Source organism: Rutilus rutilus (genome assembly GCF_951802725.1).
Source record: "Rutilus rutilus genome assembly, chromosome: 13".
Taxonomy (NCBI): domain Eukaryota; kingdom Metazoa; phylum Chordata; class Actinopteri; order Cypriniformes; family Leuciscidae; genus Rutilus; species Rutilus rutilus.
In genome coordinates, this window is record NC_140218.1 from 25862073 (window position 1) to 25888027 (window position 25955).

General features: G+C 38.2%; 1 protein-coding gene across 1 annotated transcript in view; it reads left to right on the top strand.

The window, feature by feature from the left end:
* The first annotated feature begins 11343 nt into the window (after positions 1 to 11343).
* The window catches only part of xkr7b (XK, Kell blood group complex subunit-related family, member 7b), a 60452-nt gene continuing 45840 nt past the window's right edge, over positions 11344 to 25955 (top strand). Inside the window, exon 1 of the mRNA XM_084427951.1 lies at positions 11344 to 11836. Coding sequence (XP_084284077.1) covers positions 11373 to 11836 — 464 coding nt within the window. The 5' untranslated portion in view covers positions 11344 to 11372. The remainder of the gene's footprint in view (positions 11837 to 25955) is intronic.

The window sequence follows — 25955 nt, forward strand, 5'->3', positions numbered from 1 at the left end:
CGCGCCACATTAAAGAGTGCCAAAACAGCATTTATTGTTTGAGTTTTGGACATAAAATGGACATAATTTAAAAGCTGAGACTTTGTTTCATATCAAAAGTAACAAAGCACAAAGCTTATTGCGATTTATGGGACAAACGTTCATGATGAAACTTGAAAAGTTGACCCACAGTCTATGTTCAACTTTCTCTTCACAAATAAATAAATGCATAATCTAGCCTATATGCTTGTCCTGTAAGTTTGTGAATAAAAATGAAAATGTGAACAAAAACAGTCTTATTATCATTATAATAATTATGAAAATTAAAATGACTGGTAGGCCTATTATGACAGAATTTTTACAACCCTGTTAAAATGGCGGACAATGCGGAAGTGCGACCTCTGGGTTGAAGTTGAACCCTCATGTTATTACACACTTGTGTTGTGTGATTGTGGAACACAAAAGCAGAAATGTATCTGAAAAAAAAGTGAAGGAAAAAAAATACAATAAAAACATCATACAAAATAGTCCATTTAGCTCATGTACTGTATATCAAGTCTTCTGAGGCCATAGTTTTGTGTGTGGAACAGACTGATATTGAAGCTAAAGGGTTGTGATGTGGCCAATTGCCATTGATGATATAATCATTAAAGATCATACAAAATGTGACTCAACTTTGGGTCTGTTAATCAGAAAGTGTGAATCATTCTTTCCAGAGCTTGCCAACTAGCAACACAGCTAAAGGGTTAAGAACACATTTGATTGAGAAAATAGATGTGGTACCAACAAGCTGATATACTTATGATTGCTGAACAGATGTGACTCATTTGGAGTTAATACATTGTTTAGACTGTTTGATACAACAACATATAATTCTGCACCGTAGATCAATACTTATAAATTACACATCTCCCATTTATTTACTCAGAGGGAGGGTCACACTTTACATTGCTGTGTCCATGTGATGGTATAATCTAAGTGCTGAGTAATACAAATAAAACAACATTTGCTTAATTGCTTGAAAGGCAAGAGTCAATATTATTATTGTTCAACTTATTATTGGTACTGGTAAAAAAAAAAAAAAACAAGGAAATATGGTAATATGTTTGGTATGCCAATGGTACCTTCAAGTGGAGTCAGAAATATCATATTTACGAGTTCCAACTATGTAAATGATAAAGCGAAGTCGTATAAGTGTAAGTATAAGTTGACTCGTGTCCAATGTGAAACATGACTAAAGGCCCGTTCACACCAAGAACGGTACCTTTAAAGATAGATATAAACTGACAGATGATAACAATCTGTTAATTATAAGCACGTGCTGCTATGTCATCTGCCACTTTAATGCTTGAGCTTTTTAAATGTTGTGATATTGATATTCTGTAATCTGCAAGTTATATATTAGTTGAAAAGATATGTTCCTCTTAAAATAACCATGAAATCAATATATACAGTTCTTATTTCTTATGAAATATTGCATTTATTCTAAATGATGTATCCATCGTGCACATTATATATATATATACAGGTGCTGGTCATAAAATTTGAATATCATCAAAAAGTTGATTTATTTCAAGAATTCAACTTAACAGGTGAAACTAATATATTATATAGACTCATTACATGCAAAGTGAGATATTTCAAGCCTTTATTTGATAGAATTTTGATTATGGCTTACAGCTTATGAAACCCACGAAATCAAAATCCCAGAAAATTTGAATATTACATGAAATCACACAGTAATTACACAGTGATACCATGGTCATTGAACCAGGGTTTGGTTCTTTTGGCAGTGTGGGCAGGTGCAAATCCTGCTGGAAAATTATTTTGATTTCGTGGGTTTCATAAGCTGTAAGCCATAATCATCAAAATGATAACAAATAAAGGCTTGAAATATCTCACTTTGCATCACTTTTCTAATTTTATGACCAGCACCTGTATATATGTATATATATATATTTTTTTTTTATATATATATATATATATATATATATATATTTTTTTTTTTTAACGTGCCCTCGTAATCTGTAATTAAAATAACTTCCCTTCCCCTAATCTCTTCTCTTCTCTGATGATGTGTTTATTGGCGCAAGGACGGGACAACCTGTCACTCACATGACATCACAGCAATAGCAAACCACAATCATCCAATCAATTCCTGATGGGCAAAATCAAGTCCCCGCCAGCATTTTTTATTGTAATAGAAAGAATTTAACTCGGATATACTTCACAATTATTAGGGAACAGTAGGCTTGTTTGAGATGAGCAAAATCGGCGCAGAACCGATCACTGGTGATCACCGTGAGATGCGTGCCGGTTAGAAATGTGTCCAAGTGTCGATATTGATCCTCGTTTTATTTCTCCTTTTGTCCCAAAGTCTGCTTGCCATGGTCCATAATGTTTGAACGAAACAACAACAGCGTGAGCGCGCCGCTAGACGTACCCACGTCTGTCGCCATAGTTACTGTGGCAGTACAAGTGGAAACCAGGGATAACACGGATATTACGTCACTGACTACGTTTACATGCAGCCAATAACCCGTTCAAAACCGGGATATTAGCAATAACCCGGTCGCGCACGGCCATGTAAACACCGGCAAAAAACCGGATATGCTCATATCCCGGTTTTTAAAAACCCGGATATTACCCCTGGGGTACCCCTTTTCTAACCCGAATATTTGGTCATGTAAACGCGTATCGGCATATCCCCATCAAAAGGAACATTGATTTGTGTTCTGCGCATGTTCTATTCGCAAGGAATCTTGGTCTTTTGAGTAGAGACGGCGCATAAAAAAACCTGCGTGCAGTATACCGGAAGTAAACAAGAAGTAGAGGTTAAGAATAGAATAGAATGAGGCATTTATATAGCGCTTTCATATGTACTACTGTACACCCAAAGCGCTTTACAATCATATCAGGAAATCTCTCCTCAACACCACCAGTGTGCAGCATCCAAGGTAACCTGGCGAGACGCAGCACAGCAACACACTTTTGGAGCGAGGAGGAAAGCGCAAACAAAGGCGATCGCTATCTGCCCCGAACTATTCATTATCCGGGTGCTGCTGCTGTTGTTGTTGTCTTTGGATACAGGAAGAAGAATTGGAAATGACGCATATTGCGTCTTAAGGTTGTCCGTACGTCCTGACGCTAACCGTGCGTCGCCGTTTACAATTCCATGTATACAGGAGTAACTCTCTCTGCTCACGCATGTAAACGGGTTATTCCGAATGTTTCAGAAACCCAAATAGTGACCCTAACCCGACCATAACCCGGATATTGGCTGCATGTAAACGTAGTCATTGACAGGCGACAATGACCAGGGACGAGCCATTATTTAAAATTGGAATTTCTCTGAAATTAAAAATCTTTGGGAACTTTTGGGATATTTTAAGTACACAACTGCAGGAAATATATCACACTGTGCAAGTGATTTTTGGAAATTTTATTACAAAAATCTTACATATTGTACCTTTAAAGTAAAATGATTGATAAACACGTCTTTGGAAAGGAATTAAATAACAAGTACTTTGGGTGTTTTGCTCATTATATTCATTTTCATATGAAAGCAACAGGACTTCAATTACATCCAGTTTATCATCAACACGGCGCATGAGCGTGAATCCCGCGATATCCATCTTTGATCTCGTAGGTGTCTGATCCACTGCGAAAAGAGAGAACTGTCCGTCTTCCCTGCACTTTTTTCACTCCTCCCCTCGCTGCAGCCGTTTACTCTCGCGTACATTTCAGGCGAGGCGCGGCACATCTCAAACAAGCCTAAAGACTCGAAGATAAAACTGACTTCCGTCTCGTGCCGACTTTAAATAGTTTCCATGAATGCTATAAAAATCTTTTAACAGATGTACTTAATGTGCCAATCTTTTTTATTAGAACTAATTAATATTATTTAAAGCTGCAATCTGTAGTTTTTCCTCTTTGTCGCCATCTCTGTTCAAAATCTGCAATTGCAGTTATTTGCGGAATTATCAACTTGGGTTGTGCCTCGGCACGGCACAGCACGGATGAATCCAATGTTTTGAGGAGAATGTGCGGCTGTCAGTCACCGCGCCGGTGTGGATACTGTCATTCAGAAGCACAGATTCTACTTTTTGGAAGTATGACCAACATAAGAATTTCCGTCGTTTGAACCTTTCTGAATCCGCCATCAAATTGATAAGTTTAATTATATAAAGTCGTAGACACGGCTACAAATCTCCACCTCCAACATCCTCACATGCAATATGGCCTACTAGCCGGGACGCCTTCTTTATGTGTACAGATGTGATGTAATGACGCAAAGACATGCTCGAATTTCCCATGGAAATCCACCAGTACCACTGGAATTAAAAACATTATTACAAGTTTACCGTTTTGAAATAAGGCAAGCAGATTTGAACACTGAACACTGGCTGGTTATGTAGGCTACTTGCTAAAAAAATTATTTTGGATCATTTTAACCCAAAAATGTTACGGAATGCAGCTTTAATATAAGTTCATCAGCTAACCCTAACGCCATTAAAAGTCATTGTTAGTAGCTAGCAAAATACTTTTTCAAAACAGTATCTTAAAATGCTTTAAATAATGTGTAACTTGGCAAGTTACACCTCCAAAGTCACTTTCCTAAACACAGAGGTTTTCTTTACACTTCCAAACTTCTGTTTTCTTTGTGTCTTTCCTCTATTGGATTCTCAGAGCTGACTTCAGTCGCTTCGTGGCTTTTCTTCCATCTCCCCCCAACGTAAGCCTGTTATGGCAGATCACCAGATCGGTGTGGCAGCAGTGGCTTGGCAGTCGTCTTACTGGGGTGAGAGGACCAGACAAACGGAGAGCGGGCATGGCAGCTGACAGCCTGCACGAGATTCCTGCCGCTGACACTAACAAACTGAGCATTTCAAACACGAGACTTGCGTAACGTCACATGCCTTCAAGCAGTAGAGTAATTAGTTTGGGCACATATCACGACAAACAGCCACTAAGAGAGCTTGGACTTTCGTATATGTTGGAATACATTGAAACAATTTGGCACAAAATCGTTAATTCATATGTGCTGTGTGGATCAGTGAGACCATAACTTAAACACTGTAAAAAATGTCTAACCCTCCCAAATCAAAAATTTCAAGTGACCGATAACATCTAAATTTTTCAATTGGCCCAAGTGAAATTCTGTAAATTATAAAATTAAATGTATAGATTTTCACTTGGGCCAATTGAAATTTACAGAATTTCACTTGGGCCAATTGAAAAATTTAGATGTTATCGGTCACTTGAAATTTTTGATTTGGGAGGGTTAGAAATTATTTACAGTGAACGTACCTGGGACATGATGACAGATGTGCTGACTCTTCAGTGTATAACTGTCACTAACAGAGGAGGAGACGCAGATTCACAAATACTGGTTCTTTAAGGTGGGAATCTTTAGGCACCTCACGACCCGAATCCGATTTTGGGAGTCATGATTTTTTATATACTTCTTGTTGTTTTTTCTTATTAATTTACCGAAATGTTTTAAATCTTTTTTTATTTAATTACATATGTAATTATAAGTAGGCTTTTTTATAAATAAAAAACTGAAACAATTAGGATATTTAAACATATAAACTAATAGCTTCAAAACATAATAGCAAGTCGTAAATAATAAAGAGGGGGAAAAAACAAACAAAGAGTGCTTTTAGTATTTAAGAGTATCTGAACTTTTTCCATTCAAGAGCTGTGAGTGATATTTCTGACTTTACTGTTGTAAGACATAACTGACTGTGTTTACATTAATTTCGCAGCATAAAACCATTTGGAGATGCAAGTAAGTTTAATCAATGAGTCGCATGCGCAAGCACTCTTGACAAAGCGCACATTTGAAACGGAAAGCAGTATTTTGTCAGTAAGTTTCATATTTTTAATAGCCTATATAAGCCCACTGCATTATAAATTACATAAATGATGCCTTCATAGAGAATTTGTAAGGAAAACTGTCGGGCGAGACCGCACACTGAAAGCGTAACATAAAGCAAAGTGCATGAAGCCCGCATATGATGCGCATGCAGTGCATGATGTGCAATGAATCCTTGTAATGTCCTTGTAATTCTCTTCAACCTTTCTAAACTTAATGTGATTTAATAGGACGCACACACACATAGCGGAGCGTAACAATCATTGCCTTCACTTCCGAACATCAGCATGATGAGACCCCACGATACAGTGATGGAAAGCTGAGGAGATGAATTTGAAATTCCGCTGACACAAGAACAAATATAGTCCGATCGAATTAATGCTAGATGTTTTGCTTTAAATTACAGACACGGCATCTGAGAACCATTCCCATTTTGGTTTATTTCTAGATTCAATCATAGCTCGTTCACGTAGGCTACTTAGAGCACGTTCGCACATGCGCACTCTTCAAAAACGGTGCTTTAAATCTCTTGAAAAACTAAAAGACGTAAATGCCATTTGTATGTATTCTAAATAAAATATATAGATTGTACTGAATGTTAGCTTGCTTATTTGGCTCAAGATAATGATTTATTGAGTCCACATGCCATTCAAACAAGAAACTATGCTTATAACCACAGGTCGAGAGCTGTTGTTCCAACCACACAACTTTACGATGCTGTTTGCGAATGTTCGTTGGAACTATGGTTTCGGGAAACACCGACTCGTTGAACTATGCTGATAACGACAGAACTTTCGACCGTAGTTGGCTAACCATGCTTTTGGGAAACTCACCCCAGAATAAGCTGGGACCGAGAACTTGTGCATGTTGCCCACCTGGGTCCCGCCTAGTACCAAGTGCAATCCTACATGAAATCCATCTGGACAACATGGAGCCATTTTGGAAACCGCGGACAATCCTACTTGGTCCCTTTTTTCAGCCCATTTTATAACCATAGGGGCCCCAAATATAACATGTTGGCTCGCGAGAATTGCGATAAATCGATGCATCATTTTGTTTTGTTTTCTCACAACCCTATTCTTTATTATATCGTGTAAACAAGGAATGAATCACGTAAGCAAACTGTAGCAGATAAAGTCACTGAGTCACCACTTTCAAAGAAAGTCTATTTGTCCTTTGGAGGTTTAAGGGATAGAGCTTGTGGCTCATAGAAAGACAATAAGGATCAAGGCAGGTAAACAGTCAGGTAAGTCCATACACACAGTAGTGAGTGACGAGACCAGACAATGAGGGTAGGTGAGGTAAATGCTTATGTGTGTGTCTTGAGGTGATAATCAGTGGCAGGTGTGGGTGATGGCTGACTGAGTGCAGGTGAGAACCAGGATGGATGCTGGGAAATGGAGTCCAGAGTGTGTGTGAGGGTAGGAGGACCGGTGCACTCGTGACATGGACATCTTGAACATATCAATGTTTCCAGTTAAATGCCATCCTATGTTTATTATTATATCTACTTACTCACCCACTCTCCACTCCACATTCCCCCAATGTTTTGACATCCTATAATGCTTGCAACATCTGTAAGATTCTGTATACCTTTTTGTCTGTGCTGTCAACTATATTTGTATCTATTAAAAAGAACTAGTGAGACTAATGAAAAAAGCCTAACACATGTTGTGAGAGTTAAACTTGCATTTAGGTAATGGAGGTGGTTAGTAGGGTCAGCAGAGGGGATGTCATTTGCATTGTCTTTTTTGTATCTTTTTTTTGTATGGTTTGTCTGTCTGTATGCCTTTACTGTAAGTCCCTCTAAAATCTTATTCAAGAAGATACATTTAAACTTTGCATGTTGTAGTTGTTCACAAAAGATGGCATTTGACATTGACAACATTGTAATGCTTTAAATGTCTAGAATAGTATGAATGAGATTTTAAAGTTATAGTAGAGAGGAAGATTTTCAATTCCACACACACTTATATTTCCAGTGACCTGATGACCTGATGAAAATATGCATTTTAGTAATGAAATCCTCTAGATGATTTGAATATGGCTTGACTTTTGAATCCAGTACCATAGTAATGCTTTGGTACTGCAGAACAAAAGTTTGCTAGTGACATATTCTATGAGTGAATTTGATTTAATAGGACGCACACACACATAGCGGAGCATAACAATCATTGCCTTCACTTCCGAACATCAGCATGATGAGACCCCACGATACAGTGATGGAAAGAGCTGAGGAGATGAATTTGAAATTCCGCTGACACAAGAACCAATATAGTCCGATTCAGTGGTCATATGTTTATGCCAGAGGGGTAAAAAAAAGCAGATGAAAGGAAGGTGCAAATGTGAGGCTTCTCACAGCAGGCTCTTCACACAACAATAAGTCTCACAGCATTCATCACACAACTGCTGGCAATGGAAACAGCAGCATAGGAAAGCACTGACACACCTAAAAGAAAACTTTGATTAATGCTCATGTACTCAAGTACTCTGACCGCTCCAAACAGCCCATTATTCATACAGATGTTGGTGCATGTCTGCTACAAGAGACGCAGTCAAGTCACTCATAAAGCTTTAACTGACACAGAAAAGGACAATGATGTCTTCTGAACCAAAAGCGGTGAGCTATCATTTACTGGACAACAGTATCAAAGGAGACTGAAATTTTACACAGCTTTTGTGAACTTGTCTTTGATTTCACTGCATCCTTCTGACTGTACTACCAGGGTCACAGTCTGTTCTGTGTCAAAGCGGATGCCGTATATCTGATTGTACAGTAATGCTAAGCGTTATTTATCTCTGTTGGAAGTTAAAGAGCCTACCCTGCAACTCTGCCAGTACGAATCCCAAAGCAAGCTAGTACGCTAATTGACTTAATGGAATAAGTGTAATTAGGTCTGCTGCTCATTTCTTACGGTCCACGAGCGATGCTTCAGGACTTCCGTTCTGTCAGATAAGGGTTTTTTAAGTTGAATAAAAAAAAAAAAAATCCATTTGAATTGATTTTTCACCAGTTCAAAAATCATAGGCCTATCCTTTCTCTTTTGTAAATCTCTGTGGACATTTTGTTTTAATAGCCATTTAAAGCGATAGTTATCCCAAAACCAAAAAGATAGTTAACCATGTTGTTCAAAATTTATTTTTTCATTTTATCTGTGAAACACAAAAGGAGAATTTTTGAAGAATCTTTGCACAGCTCTTTTCCATAACATGAAAATAAACGCACAAAAAGCACAATAATGTCACAATATATGTTGTCAATATGACTTCAAGTCTTCTGAAGCCCCATGACATAGAGGAAAGGGTTGAATTTTAGTTAGTATTCACTGGAAATCTTCCTATTGCTGCTCTCAAATTTCACTTTTTATTTAGCAAATTTGTGCACTATTTATTCTTCTTATTCTTCTTCTTTTTTTTTATTGTTTAAAGTTTTATGATTCTCTCAGGGATGCCATGTCTGTGGTTTTCCTGCGTAATTGGTTGACTTTTAAAATGTTGTTGCAGGTTGATCAGAACAAGATCCTAAAACTGTAAATAATCCCCCACCGTTTTAATTTTCAAATAATCCCCCACCAAGGGATTTTGTTTATTGGGCACACAGATTTGGCAACCCTGGATCTTTTCCTCAGACTGAGCTATCATATGAAGCTATGTCTTCCAGAAGACTTTGATTAGACTATTGTCCAAAAGACGTTCTGGTCACCATGACTGTCGTGTCAGTCGATATATGGAAATGGTCAAATTTAATTTGACCAAGTGTGAGTCAACATCCACCAAAATTGCTTGAGCATTAGGGATGGTACATTAGATTTAGTATAGAGGGGGGTGGTAACATGCAGAGAGAGGGAGAGTTTGTGCGTCCTCCCCACTAATCAATAAACCATTTACAATCATTCACCACAAAAGCACGAGTGCTATCATTCTCCATTTATGGACCTGAGATCACATGGAAAATATATGTATTAAATAAGCTGTGATGGATTGGCTAGTTTTAACCAACTGGTGCTCACCGCAGATCTAAATGACGTCCAGCTACACCTCTCTGGACATCATGGGGATTAATGTGTGATCTATCTATCTATCTATCTATCTATCTATCTATCTATCTAACCAATACAATTGCAACTGATAGGGGAAGGTATGAACAATAAGAATTATTTAAAGAGTGTGCATGCTTGTAAAAATGTAATGTATTTTTGTTTCTTTGAGGACACCCATGGAGAATTAGCCTTCCAGGTTGGCCTACAAATGACGTCACAAATGAACAGCTCTGTTAAATTAATGAATTATTCATCAGTAATTTCAAGAGCAATTATTAAAACTGCACTTTTTAATTATGACTGTAGAGATTTGTTAAAAAAAATGTTTTACCCTAAAGTAGTTAACTTTTCCCCCTAGAATGCATAAGTGGGTCAAAAAATGATAAACAGGATACAGTTTAGCTGCATTTCTTTATAATACTGCAAAGAAATGGCATTAATTCAATTAGTCTCACATAGTCATATGTATATAATAAGGTTTTCTGAATCCTAATAGCCCCTTTAAGGGATAGTTCACCCAAAAATGAAAATTTCATTTATTTCATGAAGAAAAAATCATTTACTCACCCTTGTGTTTTTTCAAACCGGTATGAGTTTCTTTCTTCTGTTGGACACAAAAGATATTTCAAGAATGTTGGTAAACTACTATGGAAGTCAATGTGTGCCGTCAACATTATGGTTACCACCATTCTGCAAAATATCTCATTCAGATAATAAACTCATACAGGTTTGGAACAACATGAGAGTGAGTAAATTATGACCGAATTTTCATTTTTTGGTGAACTATCCCTTTAAATTACTTATGTATATGTCTATGTTTACTATGTCTACTATGTCTATCTATGTCTTATTACTAAATATAAATCTCCACATAATATTTCCCATTGTGCAGTATTAGACTAGATGTTTTTTATTTACATTTTTTTATTAATCCTTTAAGGAAGATTAAGGAAATCCTGGAATGTCAGATAAAAAAATAAAACTAATTAAATAACATTTTACCGTTAAAGTGCAATTATTCACTAAGTTTAGGTTAAATATGGTTGGATCAAGCTGTCATTCATTTTCATTTCACTTAGGTAAAATCTGCATTTTCACAGCTTTTGGTCGTTTACAATAAATAACGTTTCATAAGACGCTGCATATCTTTGTAGTCATTCCAACGAAATGTTTGTGAAACAAGGCTGATTGTATCCCAGCACAAACCAATTATATCCCCGAGGTCTGTCCGTATCCCCCCCCCCCCCCCCCCCCCCCCCCCCCCCCCCCCCCATTTTTTGGTTCTCTCTCTCTCTCTCTCTCTCTCTCTCTCTCTCTCTCTCTCTCTCTCTCTCTCTCTCTCTCGTTCTTTCTCTCCCTCTCTCCCAACTCTCCCATGAGCTTTCGCTCACACTCTCCAGCACACACACCACATCCCCCTCCCCTCTCATTGTACTTCGCTTTCCTTTGCCCACTCTCTTTCTACAACAAACATGGCCGCTAAATCGGATGGAGCAGCCGTGTGTGAGAGCGCTTCACGGTGTCTGCTTGGCCCTGAGCAGAGCGCGGCTCCGCTGCACCCTCACGCCGAGAAGCGCTTCTCGCTGCTGGACTGCTGCTGGGTGCTGTGCGCCCTCCTGGTCTTCTTCTCCGACGGAGCCACCGACCTGTGGCTGGCAGCGGACTACTACTTGAGGCGGGAGTATTGGTGGTTCGGGCTCACGTTAGTGTTTGTGGTGGTTCCCTCCGCGGTGGTTCAGGTGTTAAGTTTCAGGTGGTTCGTGTACGATTACTCGGAGATGAGCGCATCCCCGACTGGGGACGGATGCGATTTCAGCACCAAGGACAGCGACCGGCGGAGAACCGTGCCTGCGAACGGCACGAGGAAATGCTGCAGAGTGTGCATGTGGCTCTTCCAGTCCGTCATTCACATCTTGCAGATCGGACAGGTCTGGAGGTAAGATGCATTACATCTAATACCCAGAACTTCTCTGAGAGACCATAAGCGCAGCAGAGCAGTCAGTGCTCATTTTCATCCATAGTGTCTGTTTTCTTGGAATGGATGTTACTCTTATTGTGGCTCTCATGCTTGGTGATGCTTTGGGAACAGATGGAAAGAGCTGCATCCTTGTCTGTCTACATCCCGACTCGCTCCTCTAGGCTGCGTGTCTTTGCCAGCATACTGTAGATGGTGTGCCAAGGTGGACGGAGCACCCGGTGCCATCTCTGGTGGCCCCATGGTCATGTCACCCTCAGGTTATGTTGAAATGGATGTTGTATTCGGCTTATGTTTGTCCTTTGGAGCAAACCATTAAGTAATAAGAGCAAATCAGTGGCCAATAAATGCGCATTCTGATTCTGAAGACATCTGCTATGTGCACTGGCACCCATTTGTGTCCAGTAAATCCAATAAATAAAACCAGTGGTTCTGAAATCAAATTTGATGTAGTGACCCAAACGGATTCTATTTCATATTGTCTGTATTGTATTTTTTTTTACTTTGCATATTTTCGTGGATGTGGATGCAACCTGCTCATGTCATTAAGTTAAATTTAAATACCAAGAAACAATATAATTTGACCAGACCACAAACTGTTTTTTATTTGATTATTTTGTCAATTGCATTTTATTATTTGTGTTCCTATCCGGGTCCAATCAGAACAGTTGAACCTCTGCCCTATAAAAAGAGACAGTTTCTGCTGCTTGTACTTTACCAAAGCGGCATGGTCAAATCTCAGTTCACAGATTTAGAAATCATTGAAAAGTCTGAGCCCTCTTCAGACAAAATGGGCATTGTGCAACTCCACAGGTTCATTATTGGCAAAGTACAGGGAGTACAGACAACTTCCATGCTGGTTTTCTCCGGGAAGGATCATAACTCATTCTTGCATTGTCTATTTGCCTTCATCGCTGTGAGCATCATACGCTCTTCGAGGTGACACTGTCAAATGTAATGGGGAAACAGAATAGAAAGATGTTGTTTTCTTTATGCTTTTATGGCTTTTGTGCTTCTTGAGGCCTGGAATGGGCATGCAGCGTGTTTGTGAGAGACTCCAGACGGGCACTTGAAGGACCGAGCAGATTTGTTTTGCTAATGACAATTGAGCTCTATAGGCACTGCTGAAAGCACCCTGAGGAAAGAATGCTTTTCCCTTGTCAGATGCTCCTTTCCTTTATTCCAGAGCAGGGACAGAGGAAGCGATTCACTCCCACATGTGTGTGAGTGTTTTACTGGTATTTAAGTTCTGAATTATTAACACAGGGTCGGGGAGGACTGTGTGTCTCAGTGATTATGTGGGAGAGGATATAGCATTTCCTGCCATCATTCTCCACAACAAATTCCTGTTACCTCTCTTTCCTTCTCTGTCTTTCAGCATTTCTCTCTCTCCCTCTCTCTCTCTCTCTCTCTCTCTCTACCTCCCACTTGAATTCCCTAAATATGATTTATTATTGTGAACCGTTGTAAACAGAATGCTATGTGAGTGAATTTTTGCATGGATTGACGTATACAGTATGTCTGTGTGAAAGAGGGAATCTTTTCATTTTCTGTCTATCAGCCGTGACCAGATCCACAAGGAATCTGCACCTGATGAAGTCCTCAGGAATCTCAGATTTCCCAGCATCAGTTCTGCCTTTGTGTGCTTATTAAATATTTGTGATTTACCTGTTTTAGGACAGTATTTCTCAACTTAGTTTATTCTTTTGTACTGTACACCCATAGTCCCATCAGTAAGGCTGATTATCTATTATTTTATAACCGCTTCTACCGAGATGTTGGTTTCTGTGTATACATATATATATATATATATATATATATATATATATATATGTGTGTGTGTGTGTGTGTGTATGAGTGAGTGAGTGAGTAAGTGCGAGAGAGAGAGAGAGAGAGAGAGAGTGTTTGTGTGTGTGTGTGTGTGTGTGTGTGTTGGTAATCCCCACTAAAATGGCAGTATCCGAAATCCTTGTCCTTGTGGGGACATTATATACATAATATGCATTATAATATACATATATACATAATAAATCATAATAAGTGATGTTTTTTGAAAATGTAAAAATGTATAAAAAATGTACTGATGAATATCAGTAGTCAAAAGTCCAACATCTAGCACTACTCTAGCAGGCAAAAAGAGCAGATTAAAGACGCACAAAGCAACTGAGAACATTCAGCTATTGGAAATTCAGGAGCGATCAATGCACACCGCTCACATAAACCAGAACTGGAACAGCCTGAATCAGCTGCAGAGAGCTGGAACTAGATTTACAAAACAAGCCAAATCAACAGAGTCATCCTCAGTGATGTTGAGAAGAATGTGGTGTGATTGCACCTTATTACAGTTGCTCACAATGATGGAGATCATATGCTTCTTTTATATTGTTCTTAGATCACTGAATTGATCATGGTGATTATTTGTATCTATCTATCTATCTATCTATCTATCTATCTATCTATCTATCTATCTATCTATCTATCTATCTATCTATCTATCTATCTATCTATCTATCTATCTATCTATCTATCTATCTATCTAATATGTGTATATATGTATATATATATATATATATATATATATATATATATATATATATATATGTATATGTATACAGCAGGTTGTACAGGTGACAATTGCCAAGACTGTAAACAGCAGTAAAATGTATAAAAAGAGCTGCATAAATGAATTATAAAAGCTAAAATACATTTGAGATGTATTCACTTTCATTTAGTTTTAGTGTCATACGACCAAAAAAAAAAAATATATATATATATATTTTAATGTTGTACACCATTAAACACATACTCTATAAATGTATTTTCTACCTAGGCAAATAATAACACTAGGGAGCAGGGAGGCTGGAGGCTGATAGTTTAGGTTCCCCCTTGGTTGAAATCGCGGGGGGCCCAGGGGCCCCTAGGATCTTCACCCCCCTTTCATCCCTCTAGCGACAGCCTTGCTATAATAGGGAACTGTGACAGCACACTAATATTTCACAGTAAACAGACTGACAGTTTAAATTTGTATTTTAGACGTTTTAATGAACACACCAACACATACAGTGAGAAATGTGCAATGTACAAGAAACTGACTGAAAGGAGACAAAACTGTCTTTATATTCTACTGTATTACAAACATAACTAAAAATACAACCAAAAGTAAAAAAAAAAAAAAGGGTTTTTTAAAGCTGATAGAAGTTAGTTAGTATTAGCTGCCCTCTCTTGATTTTCATCAACCTCCTCAATATCCTAGCGTACATGTGATGTAGCAACAGCAAATGATAATTATTACAGTTGTTAATTATTAAAAAACAAACATCTTTCACATGATTTGTGTGACCTTTATCATTGATAATGATAAACATTGTTTGTGTTTCACGTTAATTTCACACGATTTGTTTTCTATTGTAATTTATCATTTTTAACATTGACGCTTACTGTATGCAAAACTAAATATATTATCCATTCTGTTCAAAAGTTCGGGGTCTGTAATTGTTTTGTTTTCTCTTATTTGATCAAAAATACAGTAACAAAATTATTATTATGATATATTATTACAATTTAAAATAACTTTTCTATTTGAATATATTTTAAAATGTAATTTATTCCTGTGATGAAAAGCTGAATTTTCAGCATCATTACTCCAGTCTTCAGTATCACATGATCCTTCAGAAATCATTCTAATATGATGATTTTCTGCTCAAGAATCATTTCTGATTATTATCAATGTTGAAAACAGTTCTTAATATTTAAGTTGAAACCATGAAGCATTTTTGTAGGATTTTTTGATGAATAGAAAGTAAAAAAAAAAAAAAAAAAAAAAACGTTTTGAATGGAAATCTTTGTAACATTATAAATGTCTGTATACTGTAAGATTGACGGATTTTATCGTTCCCTTCAATATGGACTGATTCTGCATTGTACGGCATGGTTTGCAACCCTTTGTACAGCAAGTGAGTCACTAGACTCTTAGGCTACATCAAGTTTTCATTTTCTTAAAAAACACATTTTGCCAAGCATGAAGTAAAGACTTAGTTAGACCTGTTTTAACACCCTAGACACACACACACTCTCAGATGCACTCAAGCACAGAGCAGCTGTTGTGATATGTGTGTTGCAGGTGTGTAAGGCAGTGGAGTGTATCCGCTGGGCCATTAAGGGAGTTGATGGGGATATTCTCACCGAGCTGAAGGCATTACACCGCAGCCGGAGTGCGTGAGGAGCATTTTAAAGCAGAAAGCACCTCACCCATCTCAACTACACACCTCAAAGTGACATTTTCCCAGGGCCCGGAATGGAGAAAATAATTCCTCATTAGATACGGCCGTCATTAAAAACAGGTTAGAGAATGGGGGGGATTGTCTTTTGTCTCCTCTCCCTTGCCATCCCTCTATCCACTTGTCAGTCTCTCCGTCTCATTCCCTTCCTAAAGATCCTGATGCTGTCTGTCTTGTCAGAGCTGACCCAGTTCTTCACAGCAGATGCTGGAAAAAATACTCACAAAGGAGCGACAGATACACTGAGTGTGTGTGTGTGTATAGGGGAGAGAGAGAGTGTTCACAGGTTTCCTAAAAACAGCAGCTGAATATAGATTACGCTGAGCGCCGTTTGTACTGTATGTGAATGCCTCTGTACACCCATCTGCTTGTCAGAGTGAGTTAAAAGCCCTATTCGGACGGGACTAGTTTAAAGGTAGTTTTCCGTGGTTTTTCAAGTATGGAGACGCTTGAAAAAGCATTCAGTTGCGTTCTAGACGCTGGGACAAGTCTGTGGCAAAACTCAAGTGTTTTCCACATACCAGATCAGAAAGAAGATCGACAGCACTTAGAGGCACGAAAGATCTTTTAGCGTTAGGTAAGTGCCTATTACCAACACAATCCAATCTGAAATTAATTAATACATCGTTCGACCGGACATAACTGTTTTATATAAATATAGGTTGTTTGCGCACGTGATATCAGGAAGCAGCGTAATACACACATGACGGCAGGAGGGTGACGGCGATGCGCAAATCGAGTTACTCCTCCCACTTCTGCTATTTTACTGAGATATCCCGTGCGAATTGGCCATTAATATTACAGACGTCCTGTGGTAAAATTACATTACTCCATCTACCCTTGTAAAGTTAATCCCATCCGAATAGGGCTAAAGAGAGTTTATGCCAGCAGATGTGTGGGAGAGCAGATTTAGGGACTGTACTTATGTCCAGGGATGTTACTTCAACTTCGGTGACTACAACAAACAGCACATTTACAATACTGATTTTATTACTGGGTGTTTCTAAGAGCTAGAGGGGACTTCCTCCCAGGACTTATGCTCCAACTCCATTTGTTCTGTGGCAGTGTAACTGGTCCTACTCACACTCACACGCTAAAAAGGATGCTAAAGACAGCAGCCTCTACTATCAGTTGCAAGTGTGGCTATTAAGACCAGGGGAGTGAGGTTTACTCGCACAGCTCTTTGATAGCTGGCCTCCATTACAGCAGCATTAAAGCTGTGATAGTCTTTTCTTCCCTATTGTGAAGTATATCCGAGTAAATCTGCTTCTTGAACTAGAAAAAAAATGTAGGACGGGACTTGATTTTGTCCATTGAGAATTGGTTGGATCATTGTGGTTTGCTATTGCTGTGATGACATGCAAGACTTCACAATGAATGGCTGAGTGAACAGGGTTTATATAGGCTGGGCTAAACAAGGTAATGAGAAACAGGTGTAGACAATCATGGATGATGAGACCGGGCAATGAGTTATGGTTAATGCAGTCCTTGATGGAATGACAGTAGTCTGGGGTGGAATACCCTTTGGTGGCTATCAAGGGCACTCCAGTTGGTGATCGAGACACTTTCACAATTAAGTTATAATAATTTGTCCCCTTGTTTTAGTTAAATCAAAACGAGGGAACAAATTAGTATACGCGGCCATGATTTAGTAATACAAGGGAACTTATTATTATATTGTGCGCACAACTGACTTGAAACAAATGCATTTTTTTAGAAAAAAGTACTTTTACTAAGTAGATAGCCAATTCATATTAGTATAATTCATATTAATATTTATATTAATATAATCTATATATAATTGAAATAACACTTATTCAGGATTCAAAATTCATTTTATTTGTAAGAATACCTTTATAAATACTGCTTAACCTTTTTTTTTTATAGCCTATATATAATAAATAAATACTACTACAAATAATAATAATAGTAAATTCACTTTTGACGTTTGGGTTTGCTTATTGATGGCTACACCAATTGGTGTTTTTAGAATCCTTAAATCAAAACTTTTGTTGGAAATGGTATTTTGCATTTTTTGCAAAAACACGAAACTGACATGAATAAAAAGAGTGTATTTTTAAGAGCTTGGCACATGCACATTTTAGATTTTTTATTCTTTTTCTTTTCCATGGACATAGTTATCAGTCATTGACCCAGCTTCTTTATGGATTAGTTCTGGCAGGCCATCAGAGATCACAGGATGTGTTTTGTTTTATGAGTACACATGGGACGTGGGGTCAACTCAGCTGCAGTGAAACTTTATGATGCGTTTGGTTTAAAAGGCAACTCATGAATGTTTGAGTGTATATGAGGGGTGACGGGTTATTTACTGTCTCAATCTATCAATCAAACAGCAATCTGTGGCTGGCAGAAAATTACTTTTTTATCTAAAACAAATACGTTTATTAAAATTAGAATTTTAATGAAATCTCTCTTGATTGTCCTTGACTGATAAATAGGTTATATTTCAGATTTTAATATCCCCAGGTGGACGCACATTGATTTACCTGTTTGCTATGATGGTGTCTATTTCCCCAGTGCAATTACACCTGTCAATCGTATTACTGTGATCTGATTGGCTGAGACAGTTCTGGGCAGCTCCACCGTTTTGAACATCTGGATTGGCAATGACCATGGGTTAATTATGTTTACTCACAGAGACGTTTTTATACACAACCAGAGAGCTTTTTTCAGGTTTTATAACGTGATATATTGTAACCTGTTTCATGATGTAGCAAGTGCTAAAAAGTTTAATTTGTTCAAAAGATGGTGAAGAAATTATGCCTTGCTCTGTCAGCAGGTGTTGACAATCACAGTGTCCTAAAGAACCTTGAGACATGAGAGCAACTCTTATGTATTATAAATCAAGCGCTAGCTGTTCTCTGTGTAGAGATGTGGAGTTGTGCATTGTGGGGGCATTTTAATTTCTGTTCTGAGTGAAAGATTTCCCCATTACAGAACGAGTGTAATAATGTCACATCAGGAGAAGAAGAAAAGAGAGCCCCCTAGGTGCGTAACCTCTCTTTGACTCAGTTGCTTGCATATTCATGTATGATATGTATATTCGTGCTGATCAGGGCAGAAGTTTAATTGAGTCTGCCACTGATTCTGTCTTGTTTTTTTTTGTTTTTTTGTGGACTGCTGAAAAGCCTGAGTTGAGAATAGACGTGACACTGGGGTTATCTGTGAGAGTCAGCTGTTAGGATATATGGAGGATAATGTGCAAATAAGGATGTTACAGACTTATGTAACCAGACTTTACACTATCAGTATTAGAGTTTATTCTGGTCAACAACTACGCTCCACACAGAACCCCATAGGATTGTTTTCCAATGTAAACATGCACTAGATGGACGTTTTGACCATTGTGCCTTGAATTGCTGGTTTTGCAGCGCCTCACACCTGAACGCTTCATTTTAGATGCCGTGACAAGTCAAAAAAAGTTATTTAGATTTTTGACTTTGGATCGGTCACTGTGATTTTGCCAAGTAAGACATGTTCCTGGATCAACATATTTTGTTGATCCTGGAACAACATTCTTGTCCAAAATTTTGTCCTAACCCTATCCCTACACCTAAACCTAACCCTACCCATAGGTTATCCCTAAAATCTGAGGGAAATGATAGGTGAATAACACTGATGTAGAAGCACCTAACCCTGGCTGTAAGCCTAAACTTGACATTAACTGTACACTCTAAAAAATGCTGGGTTGTTTCAACCCAAATTTGGATCAAATATGGACAAACCCAACCGTTGGGTAAATTTTTTGTAATAAAATGTGTCCATATTTGAATAAAATTTGGGTTGAAACAACCCAGCATTTGAAACTTGTCCCTCGAATCTGATTGGTTGATGGGAATGTTGTACTTGTTGAAATCAGGGGAACATTCAAGTTCACACCGGTGTGCAACGTTTTGCTACGGTTTCCGGGTTGAACGACATGTTTCCTGGAAACGGTGTGCAACGGGGTTTGAGATACGTTTTTTCTTGTTTGCTGGGTGTGTCAAAAATGTCAGCCCAATCAGCAGCAACATGTCTATGAACAGTGCGGTATTAAAGAGACAGCTCGCACAATGGGTCCAAGTAAAGTCATTTACTTGGTTTACAAATGTGTCCGCTGCAGCTTGGTATACGCAACAATTGAAGATATTAGAAGACATGTTTGTCATAAGAGTTTTATAGTAAAAATATAGCATATCAACAATGATCAGCAATTATGATAAGCCTAATGGTGCGTTCACACCGAACGCGAATAGCGCGTCAGGCGCGAGTGATTTCAATGTTAAGTCAATGCAAAGACGCGTTAGGCGCGTAAAAAATTCCTGCGGCGCGAATGAGGCGTAGAGCGCGGCGCAGTAGACGCGAATACGCCTCATTCGCGCGTCAAGCGCGTTACGCGCGAATGATTTTATTAGTGCTTTTTGTGCATTCACGCGTTTGACGCGAATTCGCGTCTGCCGCCCGAGTTGAAAAATCTGAACTTCTGCGTCAATTCGCGCCGCGTTAACCAATAAGGAGCCTGCTTGCTGCTGTCACGTGGTGAAGTGACAGTTTATAATGTTATTTTATGTGTGGCCTCAATACATTATTTTGTAATATGACTAAAATGCACAACAAAGCAAATCTTTCACATAAAAACTCGATTTCAATATATGAGAGATACTCATTTTGTATTGAATGCTATTTATTCCATATCTATTCTAGATTATATGAAACATTAATCTAATGTAAAGACAACAAACACAATTTAGTGTATAAAAACAAAACAAAAATCACAGGACAGGTTTCACTTTTGGAGGCTGGCTCCATTTATTATCAAAACAAAAAGTAAATGACAGATTAGGTGGGTGCGGGTGAGGGTGAACCTCGCGCCGGGCTGTACAGCGCGGGCTCGTCAGGCAGCGACCACTCGAGGCCGAGGCCTTATAAGGCCTACGCTGTCCTCGTCAGCGTCCTCACCGTTAGGTCCACCAAACCTAGCTCCTGTAGCAAATTGTGACACTCGTGAAACCCTCCGGAGGGTCTGGTGGACCCGAGTACAGCGACGATGTCCCCTACGCAGCTGTTTCTGCTCTCCAGAGCATATACGAGCGGTGACTCTCTCGATTAATGCTAATGCTAATGCTCGATAAACATCTAAAAAAGATGGCCGCAAACAGGTTTCGAAACTTTCGCCTCCGGATTTCGCCTCTTACGCGCGAATTAACACAAAGTGGTCAAGCGTATAACTAGACGCGGCAGGCGCGAATTTGACGCGCTATTCGCGTTTGGTGTGAACGCAGCATAATACTCACAATAAAAATAATAAGGTCATATAGATCATAAAACAGTCTCGGAGGTAAGAAGTGGTTTATCCTTCACCTGAAATGGTTGTCTTTTCATCCTGAAATGCGAGGCAAATGTTGGCTCACAATAATTAGAAACCACAGTTTTCACAAATCCCTTCACTTGATTGGGATGTTCTCTTTTATTCTGGACGGCAAGGGCAGTGACTGTAACATTGAGCGTATTTTACAGTATTAAACACGTATTTATACCGGTTTCATCAGGCTCCGAAAATTCAAAAACACTTCTTATTATCATCGATGCGGTAAAACAGTTGTGCTGCTTAATATTTTTATGGAAACGTGATAAAAAAAAAATCTGGATTCGATGAAATTGTTCTTTAAAAAAAACTTTGTACGAAGGTGGCTAATTCGTATGAATTCGTACGACCTCACTTGTACGAATTCGTACGATTTGTCTAAACCCACGTGATGGGTAGGTTTAGGGGTGGGGTCAGGGGTAGGTCATTTGTACGAATTCATACGAATTGGGCAACTTGTAAAATATGTACGATTTAGCAAAAATCTTACTAATTCGTACGAGTGAGTTCATATGAATTCGTACGAAGTAGCCACCACGAAAAATTCGTACGAATTGCCGTGAGATTCGGGTTGATTCTGTCTGGTTTCCTTGAATGCCCCAAATAAAACAGTATTTTTTTTACTAACAAGGTACCTTCCAAATTAGGAAAACATGTGTGCCCTTATTCTCAGAAGCTGTTTAAAGGGGTACTATTATGCTCTTCCACTTTTTCAACTTTAGTTAGTGTGTAATGTTTCTGTTTAAGCATAAAAAAGATCTGCAAGGTTGCAAAGCTAAAAGTCCACTCCAAAGGGAGATATTTTATTGAACAGAATCCACTTTCCAAGACCTACAACGAACGGCGCGTTTGGACAACACGTTTTTTCCTGGCTTTGTGAAATCATAATGTTCTTCATTTAAATAATCCCCGCCCACATAATTCGCAAAAAAGCAGACCAGGCCTGGATGAGCTGCTTCTATGTCAAAGAGACACTGTTTTCTCCACAACAATTTTTTTTTGACCTTCTTAAGGCTGACGAACTGGTTAAAATTGTGGTTAAAATTTCTTTTAAACACTGTTCCTGACCATTATAATCCCGAAGTTTATCTGTGTGCTGCACATTTTACGGAGAACAGCTTCCAGAAACACAGTAGGCTATACGAACTAAAGCTTCTCCTGAAACGGAGCAGTTTTCACTTTCAACATCTGACAATCTGTTGTTTGTGGATCACAACTTTTAATTTCTCTTATTATTTGTAGTTGCGTTTTCTTTTAACAGTTAAGTTTTATGCTCTTGTCTGCTAGCCAACATTAGTGTTGATATAGCGTTTATAGCTTTTGTAAGCTCTCGTATTGTAAGGCTATTCACCGCCTATTAGGAAAATTAACCATGGTTTTCTGATTGATTACTAATTGTGTTACCAACAAATTTCATGAATAAATGGTGTAACATAGTATCTAAAATGTATTAGATGATTAAAAAAAAAAATCCTTGCTTGCAAAGTCCGTACTTGAAATCCGTTCTGGATGCTCCTCTTGTTCGTTAACATTGTCAGGGTCTGAATCGGACTCGAATTGGTTTGAAATCGCTGCCATCCATAATATTTACACTAGAGTAGAGCTCACAGTTATGGAGGGGCGGGACATTTCCCGAACAATCACAACACACTGGGCCAGCTAACCAATCACAGCACATTTTGTATTTCAGAAGGAGGAGCTTCATCGAAAACGTTCAACCAGACTGGGGAGAGAGGAGCTGTAATAATGTAAAATATGTGAAAAATAATGTGTTTTTTGAACAATCAAGCATGAAAACATTCTAGTACACCCCAAAAACAAAATCAAGACTTCGTGAAAGGACATAATAGGACCCCTTTAAAACCAGCCAGTCAGATCGGAGATGCTGATTTTCATATAGTGGCAATTTAGTGTGCTGTACGCATCAGCTGCCTGAAGCTGAAACTACAAAACATAGCATCCCAAATGGTGCAAACACTCTTCAAAACACTCTTTGGCACGGCTTCATTCAGGTCCATACCACAAATGCATCATAGTGTAGTACAAAGGGTTAGAGATTTGTCCCAATGAGCAGTAATAGTCATGCTTTTCTCAGCAAGCACCTCTAATTATTTCCAACAATAAGGCAGAACACAGTGCCCATTAGTCATGCTATTGATTCGACATAACGTTTGAAATGACCAGAGTCCCTAGTTCACACTGTCCTCCACTTTCATAGTCTGATTCCTCTAAAAAGCCTCTGATTTAACAATTCAACTACACGCTCTCTCCGGCCCCCTGATGAATGCATTGAAATCCTTTTTTTTCTCTCGCGCTCATTTTTCTCCACCACTTCAGAGGGTCAAGGATGAAAAATGGAAAACAGAAGAATAGCCTGTTCCAGTTATTTTCCCGAGCAGCCACAGAAAGGCTTTAGGAGACGATAACTCCGCAGAGGTGTGACATCCCGAAATAATGCCACTATTTCCACAAGCCATAATCAGCGGATTTCACCAGCGCTTTTTTAGCTCAGTGTGTCACAGTATTTAGAGTTTTACTCACAACACTGTTTCTTTTGTGCACTTTAAGAAAACTGTGTCAGCTGGAAACAAAAGTTGGTTGTGAAAGTAAACCAAAGCGTCAGAGATAGAGTTTCTTTCCTGACATCTTAATCTTGATCTCGCAGTCGTTGCGCTTTGAACCGCTACTTACCACAAGTGCAGGAGTGTTGATTTAACAGGCGGCTTTATTGCAGGTTGTTTGAAAATATGCCGTTGTGAGATATACATTGATTTATATATAAATATAGTGGGTTACACATATATTTTAAGAGCGGGGAGGCGATACAAGGCGGGAGAGTTATTCCCAATGCTGCAGAGTTTGCTGTGGAAGCATTTTCACAGGCCAAACAATACAGAGTGAAGAGTCTGCATTTCACACAAAGCCACCGCACTCCCACACACACACACACACACACACAAAACACATAAACACACATGCAGACCTGCAAACTTGTGCTTGGACATGGACATAAAAATGGATATTCAAAAGCATGGCATTTGGTTTAGCCTAAAAAAATGACATATAGGCCTATATACAGTACATTTATATCTATGGCATATGCTGTAGGTTAGAGAAGGAGTAATTGTAACACATTTTTAGCTAATTTCTTCATTGCATGTTTAGTCTAAATCTTTGAGCATATGCCTTTAACAGCTTTAGCAGTCATTAAACATCTTAGCAATCATTACCTGTCAATCAAATATATGACTTAAGAGTTAATCAAGTATACATTCTGTCTGTATCCATACTAATCAGACTATATATATATAAAAAAAACAAGATATGGAATATTGTTTTTAGTGACAAATGTATGTTTATTTGTTGATTAAGTGTTATGTTTTTTTATGTTGGGATAGAGGCTGCAGTTATGCTCAGTGAGGTAGGAACAGTGCAGATAGTTTGTAATATTACTATTATATTTTTGTAATTTTGCAATATTGCTAGCAAACCAATATTGAACACAAAGTAAAAAAATAAAAAAAATAACTCAAAGTATAATATAACTTGTGTATAATAACAATTTACAGTAAGTGTAAAAATAACAAAACCACGTGGGGACTGACCAATAGCATCGATTTGTGAAAAAATATGAAATTGACCAATTTGGACATACGAGGTTTCCGCCCGACAGCGACGATATGTAAGTTTTGAAAGAGAATTAACTTATTATAAATAAAATTACAAAAATTAGATAAGGAACACACACACACACACACACCTACACACACACACACACACACACACACACACACACACACACACACACATATATATATATTCTCAGGAAGGCATGCAGCATTTACAGTAAAACGGTAATATTGTGAAATAGTATTACAATTTAAAATAACTGTTAGTTATTGTAATATATTTTAAACTGTAATTTATTCCTGTGATGCAAAGCTGAATTTTCAGCATTATTATATTATTATACATTATTTAAGTCTTCAGTGTCACATGATCCTTCAGAAATCATTCTAATATGATTTACTGCTCAAGAAACCTTTCCTGTTATTATCAATGTTGAAAACAGTTGTGCTGCTTCATGTTTTTGTGGGAAATGTGATACTGTACATTTTCTCAAGAGAACAGGATTTATTTGAGAAATCTTTTGTAACATTATAAATGTATTTACCTGTCACTTTTGATCTATTGAATGCGTCCTTGCTGAAATAAAGTATTAGTATGAATTAAATCTTTTGGAAAGGGAATTGAATTGTGTTTGCACAAGCCTGATGGTGCATTCAAGTATTATGTTAAATCTGTTGAGTTTTACAACTATCCTTTTCTCCACAAATGGACTTCAGTGCATCACTGTCTTCTGCCTTCAGAAATGTTTTTAATTCTGTGATATAACTAAATATAAGCCTGCATTTCCATCATCTTATGACAATGTTTG